At 41.5% G+C, this 27833-nt stretch overlaps 1 protein-coding gene and 1 long non-coding RNA gene across 3 annotated transcripts in view; one reads left to right on the top strand and one right to left on the bottom strand.

Moving 5' to 3' along the window:
- COL17A1 (collagen type XVII alpha 1 chain) overlaps positions 1-27833 on the top strand; it is a 61033-nt gene that overhangs the window by 14847 nt on the left and 18353 nt on the right. The window contains exons 5-35 of one of the 2 annotated variants that reach the window (XM_083505042.1): positions 258-389; positions 1462-1509; positions 2364-2399; positions 2938-2985; positions 3618-3761; positions 4962-5117; positions 5926-5997; positions 6737-6805; positions 8440-8520; positions 10565-10729; positions 11434-11523; positions 12176-12220; positions 13414-13563; positions 14755-14949; positions 15642-15671; positions 16564-16581; positions 17609-17662; positions 18041-18145; positions 19274-19336; positions 19909-19944; positions 20173-20226; positions 20830-20865; positions 21037-21072; positions 21525-21587; positions 22673-22708; positions 23082-23153; positions 23860-23886; positions 25119-25154; positions 26093-26128; positions 26240-26320; positions 27547-27582. In XM_083505042.1, coding sequence (XP_083361168.1) covers positions 258-389; positions 1462-1509; positions 2364-2399; positions 2938-2985; positions 3618-3761; positions 4962-5117; positions 5926-5997; positions 6737-6805; positions 8440-8520; positions 10565-10729; positions 11434-11523; positions 12176-12220; positions 13414-13563; positions 14755-14949; positions 15642-15671; positions 16564-16581; positions 17609-17662; positions 18041-18145; positions 19274-19336; positions 19909-19944; positions 20173-20226; positions 20830-20865; positions 21037-21072; positions 21525-21587; positions 22673-22708; positions 23082-23153; positions 23860-23886; positions 25119-25154; positions 26093-26128; positions 26240-26320; positions 27547-27582 — 2250 coding nt within the window. The remainder of the gene's footprint in view (positions 1-257; positions 390-1461; positions 1510-2363; positions 2400-2937; positions 2986-3617; positions 3762-4961; positions 5118-5925; positions 5998-6736; positions 6806-8439; positions 8521-10564; positions 10730-11433; positions 11524-12175; positions 12221-13413; positions 13564-14754; positions 14950-15641; positions 15672-16563; positions 16582-17608; positions 17663-18040; positions 18146-19273; positions 19337-19908; positions 19945-20172; positions 20227-20829; positions 20866-21036; positions 21073-21524; positions 21588-22672; positions 22709-23081; positions 23154-23859; positions 23887-25118; positions 25155-26092; positions 26129-26239; positions 26321-27546; positions 27583-27833) is intronic. The other variant, XM_083505043.1, reaches the window with a different exon arrangement.
- Positions 6090-8641, bottom strand: LOC310707729. Its single transcript, XR_014526699.1, has 3 exons — positions 8587-8641; positions 8197-8253; positions 6090-6187 (listed from the first exon to the last, which is right to left on the bottom strand). It is a non-coding gene; the product is annotated as an uncharacterized lncRNA (long non-coding RNA).

A 27833-nucleotide genomic window follows, 5' to 3' on the forward strand; every position in this document is an offset into this window, starting at 1 on the left:
GGGGTTTACGACCATGTGTACAAACCAGCCTGCTATACAAAGGTTAAACGTTTGCTGGGTCCACTTTTGTCTCTGGATCAGCCCACCCTGGCATTGTTTCCCTCCTTCCCAAAAGTTGCCCAATAGCAAATGTGACCCTCAAGCTGAAAAAGCTTTCTGTTCTAAGTAATAAATATTAAATTAAAGACCGGACTGTCATTTCCATCACAGTCTGGTCGATTGTACATACATTTTAGGAGGTCTTGTTTCATCTGTAGGTGGAAATACTAGAACGAATACCTCCTCTTCCTCCTACAAGCAAGCCATCACTCCTTCTTCTACTCTTACCAAATCACCAGGCTCAACCTTTGAACGAAAAACCTATTCCACTCGCCATGCAGCATATGAAGGTACCATAGTCTCAAGGAAACTAAGGGGTTGCACAGATTATGTTGGCTAATCATTCAACTATCCTAGAAGCCTGCTTCATTTGCACAAACTCTGGCTTACAGGGACCTCACAAATGTGCTCATTCCTTCAGAGAAGCTCATACCCACTCTGATCTTTCCTGGTCCTAGCTGACCCCAAATTTTTTTATTTTATTTTTTTGGTGGCTGACCCAAATTTTGATTTTTTGCTTAACCACTGTCTGTAACCATATTACAAGCCTTGGCTACAGATGGTGTTTGAGGAGGAGAGACCTTAACTACAATCCCAGATTCAAATTACACGCTAAGCCAAACTTTCGGTTTAGCTGCAGTGCTGTGCTTAAAGGACCAGAGAGAAGCAAAGTGGGTGTAAGCTCCTCTCTGGGATCCAACACAATTACGTGGTCTCAGGACACCATGGTTTGGCTTACCGTGACATGTGAATACTTGCCCTTTACAGTACTTCTGCTACTTTTGACCCTTTTGTTATTCGAATGAGTCACACCCCATTGTCATATCAATTCATGATCCATTAAGCCTTTTTGGAGTATAGCACTGTAATCCATTGTCTAACATAACACTTTCGTCAGCAGTGATAATCCTCTCTCTGCACTTTGCCAAGATCATTTCCTGACTTCTCATGCAGACTAATCAATAGCTCTTCCACATATGTCCTCGGGACACCTTTTAATTCCAGAGAAAACTACAGGATACTCTATATACCACGATGCTGATACGTTAAACTATTTTTAAAAAATAATAATAACAATTTATTATTTATACCCCGCCCATCTGGCTGGGTCCCCCCAGCCATTCTGGACAGCTTCCAACAAAACACTAAAATACAATAACCTATTAAACATTAAAAGCTTCCCTAAACAGGGCTGCCTTTAGATGTTTTCTAAAAGTTTGGTAGTTCTTTTTCTCTTTGACATCTTTTTCTTTTTATTAAGGATTTTCTTGTTTTACAGAAGTAAGTGTAGTGAAATCTCCCTTTCCATATAACACATGCAGTTAAATTTTAATATGAAATCTTCTTGTTTTTTCCCTGCAGGGAGCTCCAGCGCAAATTCCTCTCCAGAGTTTCCAAGAAAAGATTTTGGTACATTTCTGTTATTAATACTATGAAGGCCAAATTGAGGGCAGGTGCATATTAAATGCCTTATGGTCAGGGAGTTCAAAATGTTGAAAAATCCCTATACTCTTGCACTAGAATGAATTATGGAAATGACTCAGATTTGAGTATATTTCTTTGCTGTCATGTTTCCATCTGGTGCAGAGCTTTGCATTTAGAAAGAAATGGAATCGTTCTAATAGTTCTGGCTTTAGTAGATAAGAAGCTGAAATGCATGTGTCTAATATTTGGGGATAATATGCAAGTGCCTGATCTACAAAAGTAACGGGCAGCACAAGCATACCCCTTTCCCACTCCATCTCTGTTGTGCCAGAGTCCCAGGAAGCTGAAAGGAAGCCCAAGAGCCAGTTACCACTGTACTGCCAGTGCTTCCCATTCCTGGCTGAACCGCTGCAATACAGATTCAGATCAGATCAGGCCCTAGGAAGCTGCAGTGGCGTAGCGTGGGTTGTCAGCACCCGGGGCAAGGCAAGTAATTTGCGCCCCCTAACCTGTGGATTTGCGCCCCCTAACCCTAACCCCCAGATGTTGCGCCCGGTGCGGCCGGCCCCCCCTGCACCCCCCACGCTACGCCACTGGGAAGCTGGGTGGCATCGGAGGGGATAAAGAGTGCTATAGAGTGCTCATTCCCCTGTCACTGGAAGCACAAATCATTCTTCCAATGTTTTCTAAGGATGTGTACACATACTATACCTTTAAAGCAGGTTATTCAAAGAACCTTCTTTCCCCCAAAGAATTCTGGATTTTCGTCAACCTTCTTATCTTCATCACAGTTTTTCAAAATAAAATTCAAACAATTGCATTTTCCTTGATTTTCACAGGTTCCTCTGCTACCAGGGGGCGAAGCCAAACTCGTGGTAAGATATAATATACTGTACACTTTGCAGAGATCCAAAGAGTTAATTTGGGCATGCCCAAGAGTGTGTGGGCATGCTAAGTGGCTTTTTGTTTGTTTATTTTGAAAGCTTTTTTCTTTAAGGCCAAGTCACACAAGTTTTTAAAAAAGTGGTTTGCTATGATGAGGCATGGCAGGTTGCTACTGAGGAAAGCAACACTTTGAAATGTCAGCACATATTATGTAAAAGGAAAATTGGACTGGTGGGAGGTCTAGGAATGAAAGCAGAGTGCAGTTTTATAAAAGTTGCTGTGTCACCATTGCATTATAATAATAAACTCATAAAAAATGATTAGACAAGCCATAGTGTAGGAGAAATTAGTATTTTATTCCTGTCAAACTTTGCTGCATGTGGTCTAAATACTGACAGAACATACCGAATGCCAAGCTAACAACCAGCAGCAATGAACGTTCTTCATGCCAAAGGTGTGTACAGGGTATCCAGTTACCAGTACCTCTCCCTTCACAATAAGCCTTTTCTATCATTTTGTCTTGTACAGAGAGTGAAATTCGAGTGAGGCTGCAGAGTGCTTCTCCATCAACCAGGTGTAAGTGCTTGAGCTATTTTTTGTGGACTTGAACAAAGGGTAGCTGAATCTCCTTGATTAATAATCCAGTAGTTGTAGTGATGAACTCTTCCTTTGACCATTTGGTAGCCCTTTTTTCCATGATGCCATCTGATATTTTCCTAATATCTATTAGCCGGAAACTGTATAGGGGATGACAAAAATACACGAGGAGCAAGGATTACTATAATCCAATGAAGAAATTACTTGTGGCCTCAAGGGAAGAGGAGTCCTTGATGTTGAGGTGGAGCAGCCAGAACAGAGACAAGGGCTGCATACACACTATATCTTTGAAGCACGTTTGAAACATGTTCTCCCGTCCCCCCCTGAATTCTCGGCACTGTGGTTTGTTAAGGGTTGCTGGGAATTGTAGCTCTACGAGGGGTAAACTACAGTGTCCGGAAGTCTTTGAGGGAAAGAATATGCTTCAAAGGTATAGTGTGTGTGTAGTTTTGGCCTGCACCATTCAGCTCTATCCATCTTCAGATGCATCTGTCATTTTTAAGACCCAAACATATAAAGCATACAATTTTCTACCATCATCATGCTTTTAATTTTCTACCTACATTGTCAAGTTTTGAGCTTAAGTCTCCAATATCTCTCTTCTCTTTTAGGGACAGAATTGGACGATGTCAAACGACTACTTCGGGGAAGTCGGTCAGCTAGTGCTAGCCCAACTCGATCCCCATCAAGCACACTCCCGATACCTAAAAAAGCTGTTGTGGAAACCAAAATGGTGACAGAGAGCAGCCAATCAGGTATCTCATTGCTGGACCCCAGGAATTCCAGTATATTTCTAATCTATCAAATCACAGAATAAGGTGGGGAGGGTGGCAGAGGCTGCAAATGGTTGTCTTCTTTACAGGCCAACAGTGAAAGGATCACATTATTGTTCAAAGGTGCATGCTTTTTCCTAGTATCCAAAAAGTAGAGTGAAGTATAACTGCTTCAGTCTCTCTTGGCAGTGATTGAGTGGCACCATTGCAAGACTCTTTTTTTAGTTTCATCAAAAGTAGTTTCACACTAGGTATGGGGAACCTATGGCCCTCTAGGTGTTGCTGGACTCCAGTTCCCATCAGCCCCAACTACCATGGCCAATGATCACAGGTGATAGGAGCTGTAGTTCATAGGTTTCCTACCCCTGTTCTAGACTAAGAGAAGAAGAAGAGAAGAGTTTGGATTTGATATCCCGCCTTTCACTCCCCTTCAGGAGTCTCAAAGCGGCTAACATTCTCCTTTCCCTTCCTCCCCCACAACAAACACTCTGTGAGGTGAGTGGGGCTGAGAGACTTCACAGAAGTGTGACTGGCCCAAGGTCACCCAGCAGCTGCATGTGGAGGAGCGGAGACACGAACCCGGTTTCCCAGATTACGTGACTACCGCTCTTAACCACTACACCACACTGGCTCTCTTAACCACTACACCACTAAAGACCAGGGCAGAGGTGTTAGTTAAAAGCTAGAAGGTCAGGACTCAGGAGTGACTCCTGACAAATAGGAAGCAACTGGAGGAAGCAAATATGCTCAATGTGAGGAGGGCAAGGAAAGAATTTGAATCGAATAAGGGATCTCTGCTGATGTCCAATTCCATGGCCACTGAAAACTGTGCTAGGGATCACCATCGGTTTATGATGTTTTAGAATAGGGATGAGAAACCTGTATTCCTCCAGATGTTGCTGGACTACAGCTTCCATTATCCTTCTGGATAGCCACAGGTTAGCCATGCCTGCTTTAAAACCAATTTGAAGGACATATTCATGCTTTTCTCTATAACTCTGAAGACTATATAAACTTGTTTTTTTAAAAAAAGGAAACACCAAAAACAGATTAGACCAAGTTTCATATTTTATGGTGCTGTTTAGGTGAGAGGAACAGAAAAAGAAATCACATTGCTTAAGGATCATGCATTGTATATAAAGATATATGGTTTTTAATGTTGCTTGTTGATTTTTCTTCCAGTGTCAGGGACATACGACACAACCATCTTGAATGCAGCACTCCCACAATACATGTGGTCCTCCACCCTGCCTGCAGGGTCGTCTCTCGGCGGCTACCACAACAACATGACTCAAAGCTCCTCTTTGATGAACACGGCAGCACATTCTACTGGATCAGGTACATGTTCACAGCATCGGCCATAGCAATTCTGCAGACAAGCTCCAAGATAACCTTTTCTGAAAATCATGAGGTGGCCAGTTGTGGTTACTCAATACCAGAAGTCTTAAAGACCACGAAGGAAGCATGCAGTGTGGATATTCTGCACCATCATTGCTTTCCTACATTTTCATTGCCATTCCTCAGTTGGTTTCAGAACTTGCCTTCACCGTATGGGTATAAGTGTTAACCATATTGGGAGTTGGGAAGGCATTGCCCCTTCTGGCCAAATTGCCTGAGTGACTGTTGGAATTTGAGGACAATATATCGGATCAGGGTGGGATGTGTGCCCTCTAATGAACTCATTCACTTCAGACATATATATTATTCAGTGGAATGTTAAATTTAGTAAAGCAAATTTAGATGGCTCTAAAGTACAACCGAGTGCCAGTAAAAGAAGAGTTGTGAAGCAGCCAGCTAAACAACAGCTTGCAAGATTAGGGTAGACATCTGCAAAGGTGTCAGTGGTTTTAGGCTAGGGATGGGAAACTTATGGCCCTCCAGCTCCCATAAGCCCCAGCCAATATGGTCAATGGTCACTGATGGCAGGAGCTGTCCAGATACAACATCTGGAGGGTCACAGTTTACCCCTCCGCCATGTTTTAGAGACTTCTTTCAGTGTGTGGAATTCAAATCGAAAAGTTTAAAGTTTACTGATCATTCTGCTACAGGACAAGTGATTTGTGTCACGTCCCAGATGCGTTGGAATCTTTCTGACTTCACCTACATAGTCAACATCTCTTCCTTTTTTCCCTACCTTCCCCCACAGTGTTTGGCGTCCCAAACAACTTGGCTCCCAGTTCCCCAGCTCTGCATGCTGGTCTCAGCAGTTCTTCCACAGGTGCGTTTTCTCCCTCCCTCCTTGATCCCACCTGCCAAGATGTGCGGCCATCAGGAGAGGGATATGCAAAGGGTTTGGTCTCCAGTTCTTCATGCCAGTGGCACCAGCACACCTGGACTAGTTTGTGGGATTCATTTAAAGCTCCTGCTCTGTAAACAGAAACACCTGTTTGAGGGATGGCTTAGAACTCCTGCAGCAGAAGATTTTAAAAAAGTATTTATTGAAGATAATCAAAAATACATAAAATAAATACAAGTGAAATGAGCAGCACAAATGTTGCAGTGTGTCCCTGAGCCTGGGTGCCAGTCAGAGGGATGTCCTTACCTGTAACCCAAGTCAGGAGGTGAGTGGGCAAAGCCCTCAGGTCTGGCACCCAGGCTTGCATAGCAATTCCTTGCTTTGCAGTCTCTCAGAACCTAGGAATCAGCAAGGAAGATTTCCACACCCTTCCTCTAAACATTGAATTGTAAAGAGAACTTTCAAGCTATTTCCCAAAGTTAAAAGTTTATTCCTGCATAATAAGTTACAGAGATTTGTGCACTTCTGAGAGGACAATTAGAAATGAATATAAAGAATGACAGACTAGCTCAGTTTATTAAATGCAGTGTAGGGGAAGTCTTCAATTTTGGGGCATGGTTAATTTCAGACCATTCTTACCTGTGGTGAGTCACTATGGCTGTTTACTAAAAAAAAAAAAAAAGCAAACTTGCACCTCACCCCAGAATATTTTTATTTGCAGTATTTGGTGTTCAGAACAACCTGGCTCCAAGCACACTTGGTGTTGCCAATACTGCAACCACAACTGCAGGTAAGGTAACAGAACATTATGAAAATACCTAGTTTATGAGCCATTTGGGTGACATACTTGAGAAATCCAGCTCCTCATGGAATATTTTTAAAACCTTATTTCTGTACATGCTGGCCATGGATTAGCCTCAGACAGGCCTTTGTAGACAGTTTGATGTTGTGCATATTCACTAACTTCATTTGTGACTGGATGCTCCGAGTGAGGCACTGGGCTGTAAACCTGGCCCCAGCATTTGACAACGTGAAATAAACACCTCAGGCGGTAGATTACTATAGGCAGCAGTGACAGCCCCTTGATTGTTCTTCCTGATACCCGCCTCCACTCTGTGGAGCAATGGTAAATTAATCAATGCAGAGTCTTCTTTATAAACAGAATAAAACTTTACTGAAGGAAATAAACTTGTTCAGAAACAGCATAGTTAAAGAGCATACACAGAGTGCTCATAGCAGCCATCTTAGTCTTCAGAGAGGCACAGATCTTAGTTATGGATTAACTGGAGCCCTGGAGCCGCTCTGTCTGCAACAACTCACTCACATACTGAGCTGAGACTGACTCAGAAGACAGACTGAGGCCCAGAGAGATGGCTGGTTACATTTTTAGGGAACCCAAGATGAGTCACGAGTCACAGTGACATGGCAGTATACTGCTAACAGTTACAGTTAGCAGGCTTGAAATGATTGTGCAGGCCTTGTAGGCTGTGCCTAGCCCTTGCCTGCTTTTGCTCTCAAGAACCTTTGTCTCATGACACTCCACTTTGTTGGAGGACAGAGCTGTGTATGCCACACAGCTGATGCTTCAGATGCAGTGAAAGAAGTTGCCCCATTTTTACTGTTGAAGCAAGATTCAGCTGCCCCTCTGGCTGGCTTCTGTACATGGAGTAGAGAAGGGGTGCTTTCTGGTCCTTCATCTCACACAGCAAAATGCTGTAGGCTGGCCCTGGCCATAGACAGTGATGGAACACATGCTGTGGATACAGAAGGCCACAGCATTTCTAGGTAGGACTTTCCTGCCCGAAGCCCCAGAGAGCAACTACTAGTCTGTGCAGAAGACAATACCAGGCTAGAGGGACCAAGAGTCTGACTGAGTACAAAGCAACTCCTTAATGCTCCAGATATTGATGAAACAATCACTTATACCATAAGCTAATCACGGTGCAACATATACACATACTTGAGAGTACATATGTATAGGATTCCACTGCCAAGCACTATTTTTTCATTAGGGGTTTGTGAGAGTAGGGCATGCTAAAACCAGGGACCAAGCAGGTTACTTGGGAACCATGCCTAAACCCATGCTGAGTACCATGAGTCCGAACAGCCAAACAGGATTAGTAGAGATGGGACAGCAGACAGTGTACCTAAGTACTGCTGAGTTATCACAATAATACTCACCTGCATTACAGGGCTGTTATAAGGGTTGTTTGGATAATTGCATTGAAACGCTTTGAACTTTAATAAAATGAAATAAAATATTATTTATTAGTAACTTGCAACTCTCTGCAGAGAAATACCTTTTCCTCTGCTTATTACTCAAAAAATAAATAAATGGTGGTGGTGGGGAAGCAGATGTCTAGATCTCTTTCTTTGGCTTCTACAAACTGTGAACTGAAGTATTCTCTTCTTCTCCTTTATTAGCAACAGCATATGGAGCAAAGAAGAATACAACCCAGAGCTATGGCGTGACTAGCACTGGTGTGTCCACCTCATCTACAACTGGTGAGTCTTCGTTTTCATTTTGCATTATATGGAAAACCAGTCTTCATATAACAGATAGAATGGTACCTTTTCTGCAATCCATAGTATACACATGTCTGCCATGGAATGGGGAGGTGGGGTTGTGTCACTAGTGATGTCATAAGCACTACTGAGGACATGCTAGTGGCAATTTTTTCATGTATAGAAATGTTTGCTGGATGCAGGGGATTAGAAGGGACTCAGGCCTCATACAGACTGACCACCCCCCGCAAACACACAACAATATAAAAATACATTATATTAGGGAAAATTCCTTGCAAAAATCTCATACCAAAAAAAGCCTATTAGGATAAATTTGCACTAAAATGCTGACAATTATTTATTTTTTTTTTTAAAAAAATAAGAATTACAAACTGATGTAGAAATGTTGGGAACTAAACTGAACTCCAGATATCACAGGATTGAAATTCCCATCAGCCCCTACCAATGTGTGTTGTTATCCAGATTGTCCACTAGATGCAGCTGCTGCATTTTGAAAATAAGAATAAAGGCCTAGTGCATTAAAGCGCATGGAGAACAGATTAATCTTCTCCCTAGTGCCTGTTTTGCAGCCATTTTTCTCAAAGCGCAGCTGACGTGGATTTACTTCATGAAGTCTAATTGCAAAACTGATATCATTGTCCTTAATTTAAACTATGCCAGACGGTCTTCACAGAAACATTTCTTCATAGTTTTGTTGGATAAATCAAAGGCAGCAGTTGCTTGCATGGCAATTCCATGAACCCATTATCACTAAAAAAGAACATATTTTAATCAAGACAGCAGCAAACCCTGCTGTCACCCATATGGGATTTATTCCCTGTTCTCACCCATATAGACTTTTTCCACCCTTTGCTTTTGCTTATGTTGGTGCTTTTAGTGCCTTTGCTAGCATTGCCAAGGGTGTCAAAGCACAGAATGCAATAAGACATTTACAAGTCTAGATACTGAAATTGACATTATACAGTCCAAATACTGAAAATGACATTTTGATAGTCCAAATATTTAAATTTACATTTTAGCCTACAGCAGAAAGGGCCAAAAGACCCTAGCAGAAATATATTTTGGATACATTCTTTTGGGACAGGGTGTTTACCTTTTTTTCTTTCGAGCATGTTCCTGTGCCTTTAACAACTATGGCAGGAATTCAATAGATGGAGCTTTCCCCTGTTGTATATGTACTGAAAGCGTTAGCAAAAGTGTCTTTCTACCCAGCATAAATTCGTAATCCAATTTGCATTTTGTCTGAATCCAACATTTGTGGAATTTTAAATAACTGTCTGAAAATGGGCAAAGCAATCCTCTACTGCAGTTACACTGGGGCCAGGGATAAACTGCTGCTGCACCGGCAGAACAACTGCCCTATCCAGCACATGCTCAGTCCAGTATAGAAAGAGAAAGCATTTGGGAATAAAAAATGTAAATGCCTCAGAAATGCATCCTTGGCAACACCAGCATTGCCCACCAATCCCAGGGCACGGCAGATGTTATGCACTCACACCAGCCAGAGAACAGAGGGAGGCATTCCATGCCAGCTGATCTGAGCGCATGGCCCTAGTGCAGTGATGCCACAGTGCCTCCAGCACGTGAGTTCAGCAGCACAAGGAGCAGCACACTGCTCCCAAGAGAACTTGGGTTCCCCTGCAAGATGGGATCTATGCATATGTACAGCCTCAGAACTTGATCAGTGTCCTCCTGGCGATCACTAGACCAACCCTTTGCCTGTGGAGCCACTCTGCCAGCATGTCTGAGTCCTTCTCCTGGCATTTATGCCATGCTTGTGGTGTATCTGGCATGCCACCCGCTTAGCATGGTCTGCCACTAAACTCTGTAGTCTGGCAGCCGGCAGATCTTCTCTTAAAAATTGCCCCTAAATATGGAAATCCAAATGTTCAGGTCCCCAAAATATATGATGAGGCTGGAACAGGGAAATGGCAGATTCATGCCAACAGCTTGGATATTCATAGGGCTATCATGCAATAGTTGCATGATTTCATTTACTTTTACCTTTTTCAATGCCATCCAGCTGCCACTACCACAGGCTCTCAGAATGATGACATCCTGCGCAAGGACTGCAAGTTCCTGCTCCTAGAGAAAGAGAACGTGGCTCCCAAGAAAGATGTGGAGCTGTTGATCATGACCAAGGACAGTGGAAAAGTTTTCAGTGCTTCTGGCACTGGGCTCAGTGGAGGTTTGTTTCCTGCCTCGTTCTCATGTCTCCCACCCATTGGTGACTGGACTTAACTCAGACATTACTTTGGTGGGGTAGAAGCTGCCTTCCTATGGTCTAGTTTTATACCACTCTAGTAAGGTCTAATTGGGGAGACAGTATAATTCCTTCCCATGCAAATGTTAACTGACTCCCAGCTCCCATGCTGTTTGTTTGTTTATCAAGATTCATATACCACTGAATATTCAAAAACTATAAGTAGTTTATGTAAAACTCTTGTGGTAACATATGAACTGGTCCTACGATGCATGTATGCAAGGTATTTTTCAGGGGTTGGTTGTGCTATATCTCATTAGGTATCCAGTGACCAGCATGTGGTGGCTCTTAGCCCAGCCATCTGTGCTGCCATTGAGAGCATCTGTGGGAGCAGTGCAAGTTGCATCTGATAAAAGGTTCTCCCAGTCACTTCTGGTTTGCTTCTAAAACCCCTGATCTGAAGTGTTTCCAGTCCCTGTGTATTCACACAATCAGTGGCTATGTGGTTATCCTGGGAGTAGTGGAGTCATATTTTTGGTGGACAATGTAATCACCCCATAATAAGTAAGTCAACATGAATGAGGAAGAAGATTGTTCCAAAGGTACTGGAACTTGGTTAGTTCAGACATACCAGGTGTGATATCTACTTTGGGATGCTTCTAAATGTGTTTTGTTTGGGCTGTTTACAGGCTGTTATTCAGAAGACACCCTAAAGAAAGACAAGCAGGCTTTCTCTTCCTCTTATGCTGGAGATTCCTATCTGAAATCAGAAACAAATGGTAAACCTCTGATTCTCTGCCTTGAAGTGGGAATAATATTTTTCCAACATACCTATAGAAATAAATGTGTGCACTTGTATACATACATGAAAATTGTGTGGGTGGCTATTGTACCATGGAATCATGTGTTGAGAACTTGATGTAATTTGTGGCTTCCTAGCACCTATACATGATAAAACAGTGTTTCCCCCTCTATACACATGTGCTAGAAAGTGCCATGTGCAGGAAATAATTGAGGTGTTGCTATAGTCATTCTGGAGGTGAAAGAAGTGCTTTAGGGTGAGTCGGATTTGGGGTGGGGAATCATGTTCTTTAAAGGTATCTTTCTTGTGGTTGTGCATGGGTGTTTCCAACTGTTGCTTTCTATTTTTGCAGATGTTTCTGCACCATTATTTTTAGAGTTTCTTATCCTTTTTCATTTTTTTAAAAATTACAATGTAGGTTGCAAAAACCTGTCTAATACTTACCACCCTTAATGATGAAAATTGCAAAATTGTGGCCCTATTATCTGATCAGTGAAGCTACACTGCAACTGTTTTTCTCAAGATCCTTGTTTGGATTGGCAGCTGTTGCCCTGGCTTGAATTTCATTTAGAAATAGTGTGGCTGCATGTAGGAAGACTATTTAGCATTTGTTCTTGTTTTTCTAATAGGAGGACTAAGATCTATTTCAACCAAGGACAAAGCTACTTATGCAGGTGAGTGTGTCTGCCTTAGAAGGGAAGCAACGTTTTATAGTGATTATAGCTTTAAAATGTCACTAGGTAAAATGCAGCCCTGTTAACAGCTGATATGCAGAGGCACAACAGAGCTACAACCCAAAGCTCAAATGTTCCTTAACATGCCAACTAAAGTCAATGACACTCCAGTAGAAATGTTCCAGTCTACTGGGGATTGCAACTTGCAATCACAACCCACCAGGGAGTTCTCCTGTCTATGCCTCACAAGCGAACAGAAGCTGCACAAGAGCTCACTTAGTGTTTTCATGTACTTTTACTGAGTCCAGAATATCAATCCCAGATGTCTCCCTTGCTTCAGTTGCTAGAGAGTTTCCCCAGAGGAAGTGTAACGCTATTTGAAATCTTTTGTCAAGCTTTAAAATCTTTCTTACTCCCATTGATTTTGGCAGAGACTTAAACTGGGGACTTCTGGTTGTGATCACTTCATGACACAAACCCTCACCAAGTTTGGGATGTTACATTTAAAGAAAGATAAATATAATGGCTGTTTTCAGACATCATGATGAACCATAACTGATCCATGGTGGGAATGAGCAGTAACCTCACACTACTTGGTGTGCCCTTTGCCTTTCATAGCCACAAGGAGAAGTTTGGAAGCATTTGCTTCCATTTTTAAAAATAACTACAGTGTGACACATTGTTCAAGCCCCACAAACTATGGTTAATCCTAACTATGGCTTGTTTGAAAGAAGCCATCTTCACACTACTGCAGTTTTGAAGCTGGCTTGTTTCAGAAACCCATAGTTAAGTTTAGGAGGTAGCTAAATGTGATTAATTAAAGCTGTACTGGGGGAGAAAGGAATAGTGGGGAGTTCATGAACCAAAGGGAGGGGGCTCGGGGCTCATCCCAGTCATTATATGGTTTGTCATGATTCCCAAATGAAGCCATTATGGAGAAAACTTCAAATATATGTGTGTGTGTGTGTGTGTGTGTGTGTGTGTGTGTGGTGTTGGAAAGTGCTATGCAATTTCTATGTGATGAAGGCCAATTTATAAATTTGGTTAATAATCATTAAATGGAAGGCAGTAAGTAAAAGAATCTTGACAAACATTTGTGTGGGACACCTTGGAACGTTTTCCAGCCTACACCTTTGTGGAGCCACACTCTCTTGTCTAACCTGCTTTTACTGTTATGTCTCTGCTCTCTATAGAAATCCGAGGTGATGATGGATGTGGTGGAGCAGGAGCTGCTCCAGCCTGGTGCCCCTGTGCCTCCTGTTGCAGCTGGTGGAAGTGGCTCTTAGGCTTGCTGCTAGCCTGGCTGCTTCTCCTTGGTCTACTCTTTGGGCTTATTGCTCTGGGTAAGTTATTACAAGGGAACAGGAGAAGTGATGGGTTACAGCTAAGGAAGGGGATGGCTTAGTAACAACACAAGAGGAGACCAACAGGATCAGGCTAAAGGCCAATCTAATCCAGCATCCTGTAGTCACAGTGGCCAACCAGGTGCGTATGGGAAGTCTGCAAGAAGCCCACAAGTAGTACTCTGTACCAACTACTACTGAGCAATCAAAACAAACATGGGGCCATTGATTATGATGAGAGCATGGTCTTAAATTATTTAGGACTGGGTTGAAGGGATCTAGGCAAAGTTCTCTGTGAAGAACCTGGGAAGCCCAAGTGCCATTCTGTTTTTCTCCCCATGAGCAATGCAGGAAGGACGCCTTCACTGAAAAGGAACAATTCAACTTAATTACATATTTTGACTTTGGTTAGAGAACTGACCAATCTGAGTTGTTTGGCCAGTCATATGATGATATAGAATTTCCTAGGTAAAATGCTCTGGGTATGTATAACTAACATGGGGCTTGAACCCACAACCCTGAGATTAAGAGTCTCATGCTCTACCAGCTGATATATATGTCACACATACATCCTCTGAGAATCCACTGTTTACTCCTTTGGAAGAAGCTCTCTCTATCAGAATTGTTAAATTTCCCACAATTCAAGAAGGTTTTCTGTTGCACCCCCCACACCCCTAGGCATTTTATATTCAGTAAGTTCCCCACATTCATAACTATTTGTGATTATTATGGTATTGGGGCAGTCACACACAACCTCACTTTCAATACTGTTTGTATCTGCAAAAATGTGGGGGCAGTCACATTGCTTCACTTCCAATCAGTGCATATCCCAAACTTCCTGGTGAAACCCTATAACTTTTTCTATCACAAATGGTCTGGGTTTTTTGTTGTTGTTGTTTTGGTCTGTTTTTGTTGTTCTATAGTTCCTCTGGATAGTGCTAATGTAGTAGCGTTGGGGACACTTCACAGTGCAAGTAAAAGCAGAATAAATCCACCAGTAATGTACCATTTTTGAATCAAGAACATGTTGAAGAACACACCTGCGATAAAACAGCAGTCTGGAGGACCCCTAAGTTTCATCTCAGTTCTGGAAAAGCAGAATGGAGGCACAGAGCGGGGACTAAAGTTGTATTCACACATGCAAATAGTAAAACCAATGATCATCTAATTCTTTGTTTTAACTTCTTTCAGCGGAAGAAGTGAAGAAGCTGAGATCCCGGGTGGAGATCCTTGAATCCCAAGCCAGCCGCTGGCAGGTTCAACCCAACACAGTTGAAAACGTACATGCTGTACATTCCGAGAGATATAAAGCAGTACAGGGTGATATTAGTGACGATCAATTGTGGTTTTTAATGAAGAAGAGGCTGGATGTGGAACGAAGCAAAGGTGAGGAGCCCACAAAATTCCACAAGGATAGAAAAAGAAGCAATGTATTTGCCAGAAAATGTGTAGTGTTCTTTAGCTACACTCCTAAATTTCCTATAATGCAATTAAACTGGAGGGAAAGAATGGTCATAATTGAATTATGTGGACTTTGAGGTCAGTCCAAACCAATCTGTATATTTGTATAAAGCAAAAGACTAAACTAAACTCAAATTAAAAACTAACACTTTTTCTGGTCTAAGTTTTAATGAATGAAGTGTAATTCTGGAGGTTATCTGGAATAATGCCATACCCAGATGTCCAGAGGGTGGAGCATTCATTCCTTTCCTTCAGTACTGAGGATCCTTATATTTGAGAAAGCTGCTGTATCAAGCGACATGATGCTGGGAAAATTAGGACCAAATTAGTCTGCCATTGGCACACCTCCAGGATGCCATGTTTACTCCCTGGCTTTAAACATTCTAAGAGATTTCAAACTGGATGACACTATGCAGCCTAATTTTGTGTTAATGGGCAAGTAGTCTAAAGAAGATCCATAGCCAACTGAAAGGGTTCCAGGAAAAAAAGTTTTTGGTTTCCAAACTGCACATATATTCCACTTAATTGCACTGCCTTTCTGTCATTATATTAAGCCAGAAGTAGTTTTGGGTCATTTGCACAACAGAAATATGACTAGCATTTTGTTTCCTTTGCAGGTTATTTCCAAGGAGAACCAGGACAGAAAGGTACCTGTGTGCTGCATCTCTGTTTTGATATGTATTAGGGATCTCTCTTACTTTCAGCAATGCATGTCATAGAAATGAACAAGTCTTTAGGATGGGTTTCGTCTGCCCCGATAATTATGATTCTCAACCCAGAATGGGGTTCTATGAGAAAGTTGAAGTACTACCTTTCTTGTGATTCTCCATGGGAAGCCATGATAGATAAACCACTTTCAAACCAGTTTCAAACTGGTTTAAATGGATTGCATACAACACTACGTAAGCAATGTTCTATATAATATTATAATAATAATAATAATAATAATAATAATAATAATAATAATAATAATAATAATAATAATAATAATAATTTATTATTTATACCCCCCCACTCTGGGCGGCTTCCAAAAGAATATTAAAATACTGTGATACATCAAACATTAAAAGCTTCCCTAAACAGGGCTCTACTAGTGCAGTGGGACGTCCCCTTCCCTTCCTCTCCCTGTGCTCCGCACAAAATCTGCTCCAGAGAATCCCTCGACCTCGAGCAGATTTTGAGGGTGCTCATTTTTAAGGGGCTGCAGGGGAGAGGGGAGGGGGGGAAAGTTTTGTTGCGCTAGGGGAAGTCTGCTGCATGAGATGAATGGCAGCATTAGACACAAGCCAATTTGTTTAAAATTTAGAGAATTCACAGGAAAAAATTATTCCAAAGAAATACAGAGAAAGGTGTAAGGAGTAAACTGGTTCAGCTGAGCTGAAGAGCTGATTGACCTAGAGATGGCCTTGACACTGTCTTTTATGATCTCCCAGAACTACCCCCATGTGTGACAGTAATTAGAGAGAGGTTGATAAAATGAGCAAAGCCTTATTTTGATCCCACAACTAATGCATTTCTGTCCCTTTTGTTCTGTCTTAGGCGATATGGGCACCCCAGGTGAGTTTACGATTCTCAGTTCCTGTGTGCTATGACAACTTATTTGGAGTAAATTTTCTTTGTGTGTGAGCATGTGTGTGCAATGGAGCTTCCATGGCCACTAGGAATCAGGACAATAAACCTGTACAGGTGCTCTAATTATGCCATCATTATGTGAAATGAGGGCGGGAATCAATAGTCTAAATGCTGAATTGTTTAGCGTCTGATATCAAGCAACAATCGTTGTTAAGGAAGAGATTAGCATAGGGCACACCTGCCTAACAATTGTGGTACTATCTGAGATGTAAAGAGTTCAGAAATTCTTATATTATTGGAGTGCTAGTTATATATAAGTGCACTGAAAAAGAGAAGAGAAATTTGGATTTTGCAGGTACGGTGCTTAAAATTGGTGGGGAGGAGAATATCAGCTGTTACCACAGAACACCTTGTTCATTTTCTCTGCTTCCCACTGTGATCAGTTGCTGCACCTGTATTATGCAACTTGATCTGTTTTGTCAAGTCTGAACATCACAAGCACAATGAGAGGTACCTTCAAGTTGACTTGCAGCAATTTGCAGTAAGGCACTTAGACTGCCTTTGTATTAGATGATACTCATTGGAAGACGAGATGGAAAAAAAGAGCGATTACTGACAGATTCCTCTCTAAGGACAGATTGGTCTCTGCAGGGGAGTAGGCAGAACTGTAGAACTCAAATACTGAAAATTTAATATATGATACTAGCCTTCATTTTAAATCAAATCTGGGAGTGGTTTGCCATAGTAGAACTCAGTGTTTGCTCCCCACATTCTTATTTTTTTAAACTTGCCCTTAAACTGATGCTGTTTCAGACCAACTCATCTGGTTATTGCCACAGTTCATTGAAAATGTTAAATTTGAAGCAACAATCAAAACTTGAATTCAGATATTAATGCTGATTTCATTTCAGCTTCTCTGCATTTCCCTGCATGTCACAAAGTAGCAGTGCATAGCTCTTTTTAATATCATTTGTTTCATTTTATAAAAAGAAAAATAATGTCGTTTTAACAGGTATTCCTGGCATCCCTGGGCGTGAAGGGCCAAAAGGACAGAAAGGCAGCATGGGTAAGCAGATCAAAGAATAATGAGCAATTTGAGTCAGAGTGCAAGCCAGAATGCAGGGCCAGAAACACTAGATCTCAGGTAGACCTTGTTGCTCAAGCAAAGCTTCAACTGTGACAGGAAGCCCTCTTATACATCCAGCCCAGGAGGGGCCAATGGCCAAGTCAGTCTGGAAGGTTCTTTCCCGAGAAGTCAGTGACACTGCTTGCCTTATTAGGTAGCATCCAGCAGTTCCTGATATTTTCCTGAGAAGCTGCAGAGAAATGGCTCAGCACATGGGGCAGCGGGCAGCAGCTACTGACACAGGGGAATTTTTTAGCTCTACTGAGTAGGATGTGGCATATGTTGGGACCTGGATTCTAAGGTACTGGTTCTCCTCAGGTGAAACCGGCATGGAGGGTCCCATGGGACAAAGAGGGCGAGAGGGACCTCCTGGACCTCGTGGAGAGCCTGGTGCACCTGGATTTGGACAGAAAGGTGACAGAGGTAAGCAATACTTTTGTGTCTTGCTTTCCCACCTACCATTGTTGATCACTTCAATGAATATTACAAAATTATTGTGGGAAGGGAGGCCCTCTTAATAGATGTTTTTCTTATGACAGTGGCTTTCAAACTTCTGCTTTCAAGCTACACTTGCTACATCAGCTTGTCTACCAAAGAATGTCTGACAGGAAATCCTGTGCATTGCAAAGGATGTGATACTTGGCAATGACTAGGACTTTTGGAGCTCTGTTGCCCCACACCAGCCCCAAAACACACTTGACACCCCTGTGTCTACTATATATTGCTGGGGAAGTTCTGTAGTAATGGTCAAGTTGCCTTTCAGGGGAACTTACCCAGATAAAATTCCTAGGATCCCATAGTTTGAAAAACACTGCCTTAATATTGTGCATGGGTATGACAATAACTGTGTCATAAACTATGCTTGGATAGTTTCAACAGTTGCATAAAATGGCAGCAATACTGTTGTGGAAAAGGCAGTAACAGTCTGGTATTTTTCCGAATGACATAAATGTAAGAAAGGTTGGGCTGAGAGATGAGTTTGTTTCCCAGTAATGTACTGTCTGTTGTACTTTAATTACTCATTAATCAGCGATACGAACAGGGCTGGGGACCACAACTGCATGCCCCTCAGGTGCCAAGTAAATGGGGCTACCAGCCCTTAGTCATTCATATGAGTAATGGGATACAATGAAACTACAATGGGAGTTTGTTTTGTGGCAGGGGAAACAATACCTTATCTGTGTCCATAGAACTCTGGTTCCTACAGAATGTGTCTCTTCTCATGGTGTTGAGGGGTGAGGTGATGAAAGAGAGGCTTGGAAAACACTACTCAGCTGCTGTCCCCCAAACACTACCTAACTGTAACCTTATATTCTGAATGGGATCACCTGACTACCTCATAGACTATGTAACCAACCCCACCAACCACATCGGCATCAACAGGGTCAGGAAGAGAAGCATTTTCCTTCTAAGGCTGAACATAATAACAAACGTCAGTGCTGTGTAGTGGGTCTTCTTGGTTCAGGGCCATGAAACCAAGGAGAAACATGACAGAAAGAATTAGGCTTCCGTAGGTTACTTAATGGATTTCTCTCACGTTTTACTCTGCAGGTACTCCTGGCGAACCAGGACCTCAAGGTCCCCCCGGTGCTCCAGGTTCTGTTGGTCTCAAAGGTAAATTTAGTCCCTAGCAAGGAAAAACAACAAATAAAAAACACACAAATAAAAAAGCTCAACAGTTATCTATGAAGGAAACACGAGTTGCAACAGTGAGGCTGAACGCATTAATAGTACTTCGCTTTTTTACCCCTTGGCTTTATTGTGATGAAGGAAATATTTGAGGCTATTCAGAATAAACTGGGTGTATATTTTAGAATACAATGGAGTAGTTCTTAGTTATCCTCTGTTGTTGTATTTACATACACAAATTCTCTGTATGGTCATTGATGTGTTTTAAAAAGAAATCTATTTTTATCCTAGACCCTAGTGTAGGCTAAGGGTACTTCTAGATGCATCTAATATTGAAAACAGGTGTTCAGATGTTGCAAACATGCTGTTGGCAACTGGTTTCTTTACCTATAAATGGTAAATCCAGATTAAATGGGGGGAAATACAGGCCGGCATTTTTCATGCCAACCATGTTGTCTTGGTGCTACAAAAAGTTGCGTTCATGAGATTGCAAATGTATTGTTTGTTCATCTTTAAATCACATAATTCCTGAGCAGTTGCAATGTTTCCTCTTCTAGGTATGATGGGTTCACCAGGTCCCCATGGTCCTCCTGGTAAGTATCATGTTCTCATTATGTAGTTGTAAAATATAGTAAACCCAGGTACTGTAACTGGCAGCATCTGGTATATTGCTTCTCCTGGCTGAAAAGTAGTAAAACTATACAAAAGAAAAAAGAAAAGAGAGAGCTACAAATAAAATATGTCATCCACTCAATTTTCTGCTTTTCAGAAACTTCATATATTATGTGCTTGGCCCTTATTGATTTTACTTTTCTTTTTAGGTCCTCCTGGGCTTCAAGGATTTAGAGGTGAAGCTGGTATCCCAGGTGGTAAAGGTATGAATCAGCGCCCAGAGCCCAACTTATCTGTTTCAAGTTATATGAGAGAAAATAATATATGGTTCTTTTCTGCCACTATCTATTGAGTACCTATAGCAGATAGTTGAATCCCTAACCCAAGGAGGACATGGGAGCACTTCTTGACTGAAATTAAATAATAAAATGAAGAATATAAGCAATTTAAATGGTGAGGGTAACAGTTTTTAAAAGTGGGTGCATGCATGTGTTCATGGAAAAATAAAGAAGAGAAAGAGAGAGTGCATGTTCAAAACTGTGTGTATTTTTTAATTTGCTAGTGAATTGACATGTGTTGGTAGAAGGCCTTTGGATATCATTGGGAAAATGCCTTTGGATATCATTTATTTATTTACCCCTCTCCTTACCTAAAAAAGCTCCCAGAGTGGATTTCATAAAATGAATAAAGACAAGGCAGTCTAATCCAGATTACATTGAGCATTAAAGATATTTGGGGTGCGTAGAATCCTCCCTTAGGAGTTTGACAGATGCCCTACCTTAACTGTTCCTTTCAGTCCAATATGGATGAATGATTTTACTCTCCAATCTTTTTGCCCCAATTCCATTGTGTCTGTGTGTTTTTAGGTGAAAGAGGAACCCCAGGAGCACCTGGAACCAAAGGTATGCTTTATAATAATATGTGATTCCTCAATAGCTATCAGACTCCTATTTCCCCAGTCACTGGGGTGTTCCTTATATGTTTGCCATTAAGATGTTTTTTGCTTTGATGGGGAAGTTTCAGTGTGAATTAATTGCATAATATCAACTTTTCTTTTTGTGTTTTCCTTTTAGGAGATCAAGGGGAAAAAGGACCCCGTGGTCTTACAGGTATGTAGTAAATTATCGAGGATTTTGAAAGGACAACACATGAGCATCCATGCTTGCCCATGATGACTAAGAGGTGTGCCTGGAAGGTTGTCATCCTTGAGGACAGGCAGGAAGTGAAGGGCTTTTCCCTAGTTCTAAGGGGAACCATGGGCTCCCTCCATTCAAAAGGTAGAAAACCTGAAAGACCAGGAAGGTTTTTTCTGGGAGCATCAGTGATGAAGCAGTTCAGACTGGGAGCTTATGACAGGAACTAAGACTTGGCCACTGGCTCTCACCCAGGTCTTGATGCTCTGATGTGATCTCAAGAGAAGCACCTGCAAGAATTGCATGTTGTATTTTAATCTGATATTGAAGATGGTTACATAGTTCACCTCTTTGGTTCTTATACCAGCCGCAACCCATTAAAGCAGAACTGTGCACCTCATTCTAAGCCATTCCTGTTTGATTTGCAGGTGAACCAGGTTCCCGGGGACTACCTGGACCTCCAGGTGAAGCAGGAGCTAAAGGATCAGTAGGTGAGTGAAAATATATAATATTGACCTTTCTGGAAGATAATCTACTTCAAACCACTGTCTCTAGGACTCTTGGATCATAAGATTCAGAATAAAAGTCAACCTGAGGGACTGAAATTTAGCTGCCTTCAAAAGACAGAAAGCATTTTTTTTAACGCAGTTCAGTGTAGGGTCCCTTCCAACTCTACAATTCCGTGATTCTATGTTCCTCGCTGTTGGGGGATGCAAGAGGTGTGACTGGCATATGTGCATGTTTTAAGTCATGTGTGAATGATCTCTTTGTGCCACTTAGTGAAGGCTAGTATGGATATGAACATGTATTCTGGTCTTCTGTACACTTGAACATTGATAAGATTATATTGGCCCAGTTCACATGCCACAGTAAACCATGGTTTATTTGAATGAGCAGTGTGCTGTTGCATGCTGTTCAAAAGTTATCTTGGTGCTGCTCCCCTGCTCTTGATGCTGCTGCTGCATTGGATTGAAACAAGCCAGAGTCTAGTTTGTCATGCAGTCTGAATCCAGGTTTGTGGTTTGTTTTCCTCAAACAAATCCTAAGTAGTAATTCAAGAACCAACTGTGGCTACCACTTGTGGGGTTCTGGCTTTGTTTATTCACAGTGAAGCGGCAGCAGAAATTTGGGGTGAGTGCCATGGGCACTTTTAAGCACTGTACACCAGCACAATGCCTGTTCACTTATGTACTATGTATTTTTGAAAGTTGTGCACCTGTTCATTATGCAATTGAACACTTCTTAAGATATTATAGTGAAATTCTGCATGATCATTCCTGAGGTCAAGGAGCAGGTTTTCTTCTATGTTTGGATATAATTGGATGCCATTTTGAATCAAGGTGGTAGGCTGAAACTTTAAAAATGGTACTGATTTTTGGATTTCATAGAATTCCTGAACATTGCGAGGAATGCAGCTACTAGTATATGATGTACATTATACAAATATACCTTCAGCCAAATGTACTTGAACTTTAAACAATTAGCTATCTTCCTCTGTATGGCTTTGTGTTAAGTACAAATACATATGATTCTATGATACACCGTATATAACTAACCAACTCTTTTGTCTGTATAGGTCCACCAGGACCAGATGGACGGCAAGGCTCCAGAGGTAGATGATTGCTTTCTGTTTCTTTTCATGATAGAGAAAAACATGAAAAAATAACACGAAATGGGTCTGGACATGGATTTACAATGTTCTACCACCATAATTTTTTATGACGGTGGTGTATCTTGCATAGCAACATCTTCTACCAAATCTCATGGGGCTTAGCTTGCAGATCTCGAATATAGCATTGCACACTTGGTTGGTTATAGTTTTGTTTTTATCAGTGTATCACCTTAATGTTTCATAGCAAGCAATTCAGAAATAAAATAAGTAATCAAGTGAAATAATAGCAGCAGGTCTGAGTAGCTCTGAATTTCAGTGAACATTGCTGTTGCATAAAATGAAAATACTAATTGTCCAAACAATTATTTCCTAGGAGAGCAAGGTCTTATGGGATTGCCAGGCCCACGAGGCCCACCAGGACCTCCTGGAGATGCAGGGCAACCAGGTAATAAACCAAACACATTTATTGGTTGTTAAGCAAATGAACAGCCCCTGGCAGGTGTTCTTGTTTTCATGTGGAGAGTGCCTTTTGCCACTGAAAAGTTCTCTTCAAACTGAGGAGCAGAGGTGGAACACCAGGACTTACCGTAGCCTTAGCCTTGAAGGAACATCAGGCTCCCCATAGGAAGAGGAGCAGGGAGGCAAGAAATATTTAAAAGGGGAAAGCAAGTAGCTTGGTTCCCATGAGGGAAAGTGAAAATCCTGGAGGTAGTTTTGGGATAGGAGGATAATCTTAATTCATTCGTATATTCATTTTGTCCAAAGTCATCATTCACTGAGGAGGCTGTTTGCAAGCTGGTTCATATTCAGCATAGAGACTTAGGAAAGGGAACTGTACCATTATGGTGGCAAAAAAGAGGAGGCGGGATGTGTAAAGAACTTCTATATCAGCAAAATGAAAAAGGAGGCCAAAAGGGAGGACATTGCAGGTACTGAGGCTAAAAATGAGAAACACATGTAGGAAGAGTTAAACAAGTAGGTGCAAAAAAGGCAAGGGCTGATCATAGATGTACTGAAAAGCACTAGGCAGCAGTGGCTTCCATTTGGGATGCTGTTGAATCAGCTGAAAAGGCCAGGTTCTTACTTGCTGAAACTAAAGACCATGGCTGTAAATTCTGAACCTCTTCAAATGTTTGCTATTGTTTTCCTAGGTCTCACAGGACTTCAAGGACCACCAGGTAAATACACTGTGTGTGGAAAGAGATCAGCATTAAGTACCTTCTAAACACTGAAAAATGCTGAATTTGGTGCAGCAGATAAGGAAGGTTCATTTTAGTGGGAAACAATAACTGCTTAATGCACAGTTGTCATTTATAGTGTGGCAGATGTAACCACATGGAGAACTGGTCTCCTGTCATACCTGGCTATGGAAATTTAGATAAGTGGTGAGCCTGGTAATTCTGGGATTACCACATAATTAGAGGTTACCTTTGCATGTTATCTTAATTGGATCTTCTTTAGTTCTACATTGCCTTGTGAGGGCTATGCCCTAAAAGCAGAATATAAATGGCATTAATATGCAAGCAAGCAACTGCATCTCATAGAATTGTAGAGGTGGAAAGGATCCTGAGGATCATCTAGTCCAACATACTGCAATGCAGGAATCTCAACTAGATTTATACGTGACAGATAGCCATCCAACCTCTGCTTAAAAACCTCCAAGGGAAGATAGCAGGACTGTGTTCCACTGTGGAACAGCTCTTCCAGTTAGAAAGTTCTTCCTGATGTTTAGTCAGAATCTTCTTTCTTGTAACTTGATCCCAAATGGTTTGGGTCCTAGCCTGTGGAGCAGGAGAAAACAAGCTTGCTCCAGCCTCCATATGACAGGCCTTTCAATATTTGAAGATGGCTATCATATCTCCTCTCATTCTCCTAAACATACCCAATCCCCTCAGCCGTTCCTCATAAGGCTTGGTTTGCAGATCCTTTATCATCTTGGTCACCCTTTTCTGCACACATTACAGCTTGTCAATATCCTTATTGAATTGTGGTGCCCTATGGTTACCTGGCGTGCTCTGGTCCATGGGGTCACGAAGAGTCGGACACGACTAAACGACTAAACAACAACAAATGGTTACATCTACCAAGTGGTGCATTCCAAATGATCCATTCAAAATATCTGAGAATGGGGGTATAGATTGCACTCCAAGTACTGGGGGACTGATATGGATGGACAGAAAGGTGTTTGCATGTTTATGAAAGAATCTGCATCCTTTGAAAACAAATGAAAATGAAACAAAAGCAGGCTGCCTTTTGCAATATCTGGGAAGGGTATGTGTGAGAGAGATATGCCTTGCAATGAAGGAACTTTGAATACATGATTCTTTATGGTCCAGTATTATAGCATTCTCACACACACAGTGATGTATGGTATTTTGTATACTGAATTTTCATTTTTAACTCTCTGCAGGACTCACAGGCAATCCAGGCCGACCAGGAGCTAAAGGTGAGTAGAGATGAATATTGGATGTGCATGTTTTCAATAGAAAATGCTCTTGTTCATACATTCAGACCAGGGCAACACTGCAATAGCCAGGCTCTTTAGTCCCTCAGATTGTCTAAGAACCCCTCTGCTGCACAGTTAGCCTGCACTCTGGACTCTGCCCTCTGTGACTTCCTGTCTTAATCACGCAGAGGCTCCTGTTTGTGCGATTCCCTGTTCCTCAAAACAAAAACAGGTGGAAAATCATTCTGTTCAGGACCTTAGGTGTTATGGTGTTAATATGGAGGCCTCTATTACCTGCCCAAACAGAGGGACTCATGCCCTTTCTCATCATACTACTATTATAGGTCTATGCAGCTTGAATATATGAACCAGGAAAAGGTGAGGAGTAGAAGCAAATAATTGCCCCTACTCTCTGCTGTCAGCTACAAAAGTCTCACAACCTCTGGCTTTGGATAGGGATGATGAGAAATATGGAGTACTACTGATTGCTCATAGGGCCTTTTCTAGGGTTGCATATTTCAAAAAGTGAAAATCCAGATACAAAAACACAAAAGTTGTTGAGCCAAACATCAACAATGCACCCAAGTTTTCGCAGACATTTTAAACAATTTTTGGAAATTCCGCCAGGATGCTATTTCCGAAGGGCAAATCCTGGCTATGTCTGGGAAATTTTGGACATAAGGCAGCCCTATCTTTTCTGATAACAGATGCATACACTTAATTCTGACAATCATTTGGGGCAATTGCCATTAGAGCCACTTTTGTGCCCTTATACCAGCAATTCCCAATCTTACTATAATAATCATCATTTGGCAAAGTATTTAATGGCACAGATATATCATGGGTCATAAACATGTTATCACTGAAGCCCTGATAACGTCTTTCCCTTTCCTTTCCTTTCCTTTCCTTTCCTTTCCTTTCCTTTCCTGTTTCCTCAGGTGAACCAGGTGCACCAGGCCGGGTTACAACTTCAGGTATGTATCACTGCTGTAGCAGGAAAAGTCCCATGCCTGATAATTGTCATACTGCCATGGTGCCATAATCTTTCTTCACAAAGTGATTTATGGAACTTTTTGCTGTTTCAGATGGTGCATCAACTATTTCTGTCCCAGGACCTCCAGGTCCACCAGGGGCTGTTGGTCCTCAAGGCCCACCAGGTGTTCCAGGTGAGAACCTTTTTTAATTCCTTGCCCTTTTTATTTGCTTTATTCCTAATATTTCTCCATATGTAGGGATGAGGGGGAAATCTGTTCGGTTCACATTTAAAGCTGAATTTTTCAAATACACGCTTTCCCAAACAATATGAGAACTGAAACATAGCCATCCTTTGAAATTTTCAATTTCACCTAATTTTCAACCACCTAATGTTCACAAAATGCATATATTTTAAAAAGGTTTGCATAACAACCCATATATTCATGAAAATGCCTAACATAAAACATGTTATATGAGGATAAATTGCTTGCAAAAATGTTTATGTTAGTCAAAATGGCAAATTTGTTTATTAGGAGAAATCTACACTAAACTGCTGAAGAATTATGAGGATTTTAAAAAAGAAACTGTTGCAGAAATGTTGAGAACCAAATTTTGAATAGAAAAATTAAAAACAGAAAGAACTGAAATTTACAGATCTTTCTGCTTTCATTTCAGTAATTGCTCTCAATATGGACCTTTACAGCTGTCTGCAAAGACTTGCTCCCTACTTGTCTCTCATTATATGGCCAATGTTGTGTTGAAAAGCTGATGATGGGTTTGGACTTCTGGCTGGTGCTTATAGCTTAAGAACCTCGTGTAGAGGAAACACACACACACAAATACTATTATGTATTAGCATTCCTTTTGCCTTGGTGATGTATGGTTTTGTCACTGCTTAGTGCTATTTCTTGCGCTGTAGCTTCAAAAAACACATGGAATTGGAATACAACAATTTTCACACGATAGCATCCACATTTGTGTGAAGTGATCCCCAAACTTATTCACCAACTGGAATCTATCCCTTTCTAGAGAAGAGTACACTCCTTTCTTTCTCAAATTAGCATACCTGCTGTAGCTGGAATTGCCTACCCAGGACCTTTTCATTTAAGTACCTTCTGTTTTCTCTACTCAATGAAACAGAGAATGCTCCAAAAGTGCATTCCAAAATTAAAGGGTGTCTTGGTGGGAAGTACAAAGAGAATAGGACAATGGGAGAAATCATTTGTTTCAAAGCTATTACCCACTTGACAATTGTGTACCATGCCAATGGCTATCAAAACCTGTTGAAATTTTAATTCAGCCTTTCAGGCAGTTATATTATTTGTAAGTTTCTGCTCCATTTCTCAAGAGGAGCTTCATCCACTAAGGTTGCTTTATTCACTAAGGTGATCTAACTTTCCCTCTCTTTCCCCCTAAGGTCCTATTGGCCCAGCTGGACTTCCTGGATCTCAAGGTAATACATTCAGTGCAACTCCATCTTTAGATTCCTTCCTTTGTTTTCCAGTCCCTGTCATCACCCCTTATGATGTGTTTTTCCCTGTGCTCCACTTTAGCTCATCTTCTTTCAGCCTCTTCTGAAAGAGGTGACCTCCCTGAAACTCTGCAAAGCACCTCCTCCCTGAAACTCTGCTTTTCTCCATAGTCTTTCTGCACCAGCCTAGCCTTGTTTTTTCCCCCCTACACATGCTGCTACTTCCTCCCATC

The sequence above is a fragment of the Podarcis liolepis genome, assembly GCF_965112155.1.
Source record: "Podarcis liolepis genome assembly, chromosome: 5".
Taxonomy (NCBI): Eukaryota; Metazoa; Chordata; class Lepidosauria; order Squamata; family Lacertidae; genus Podarcis; species Podarcis liolepis.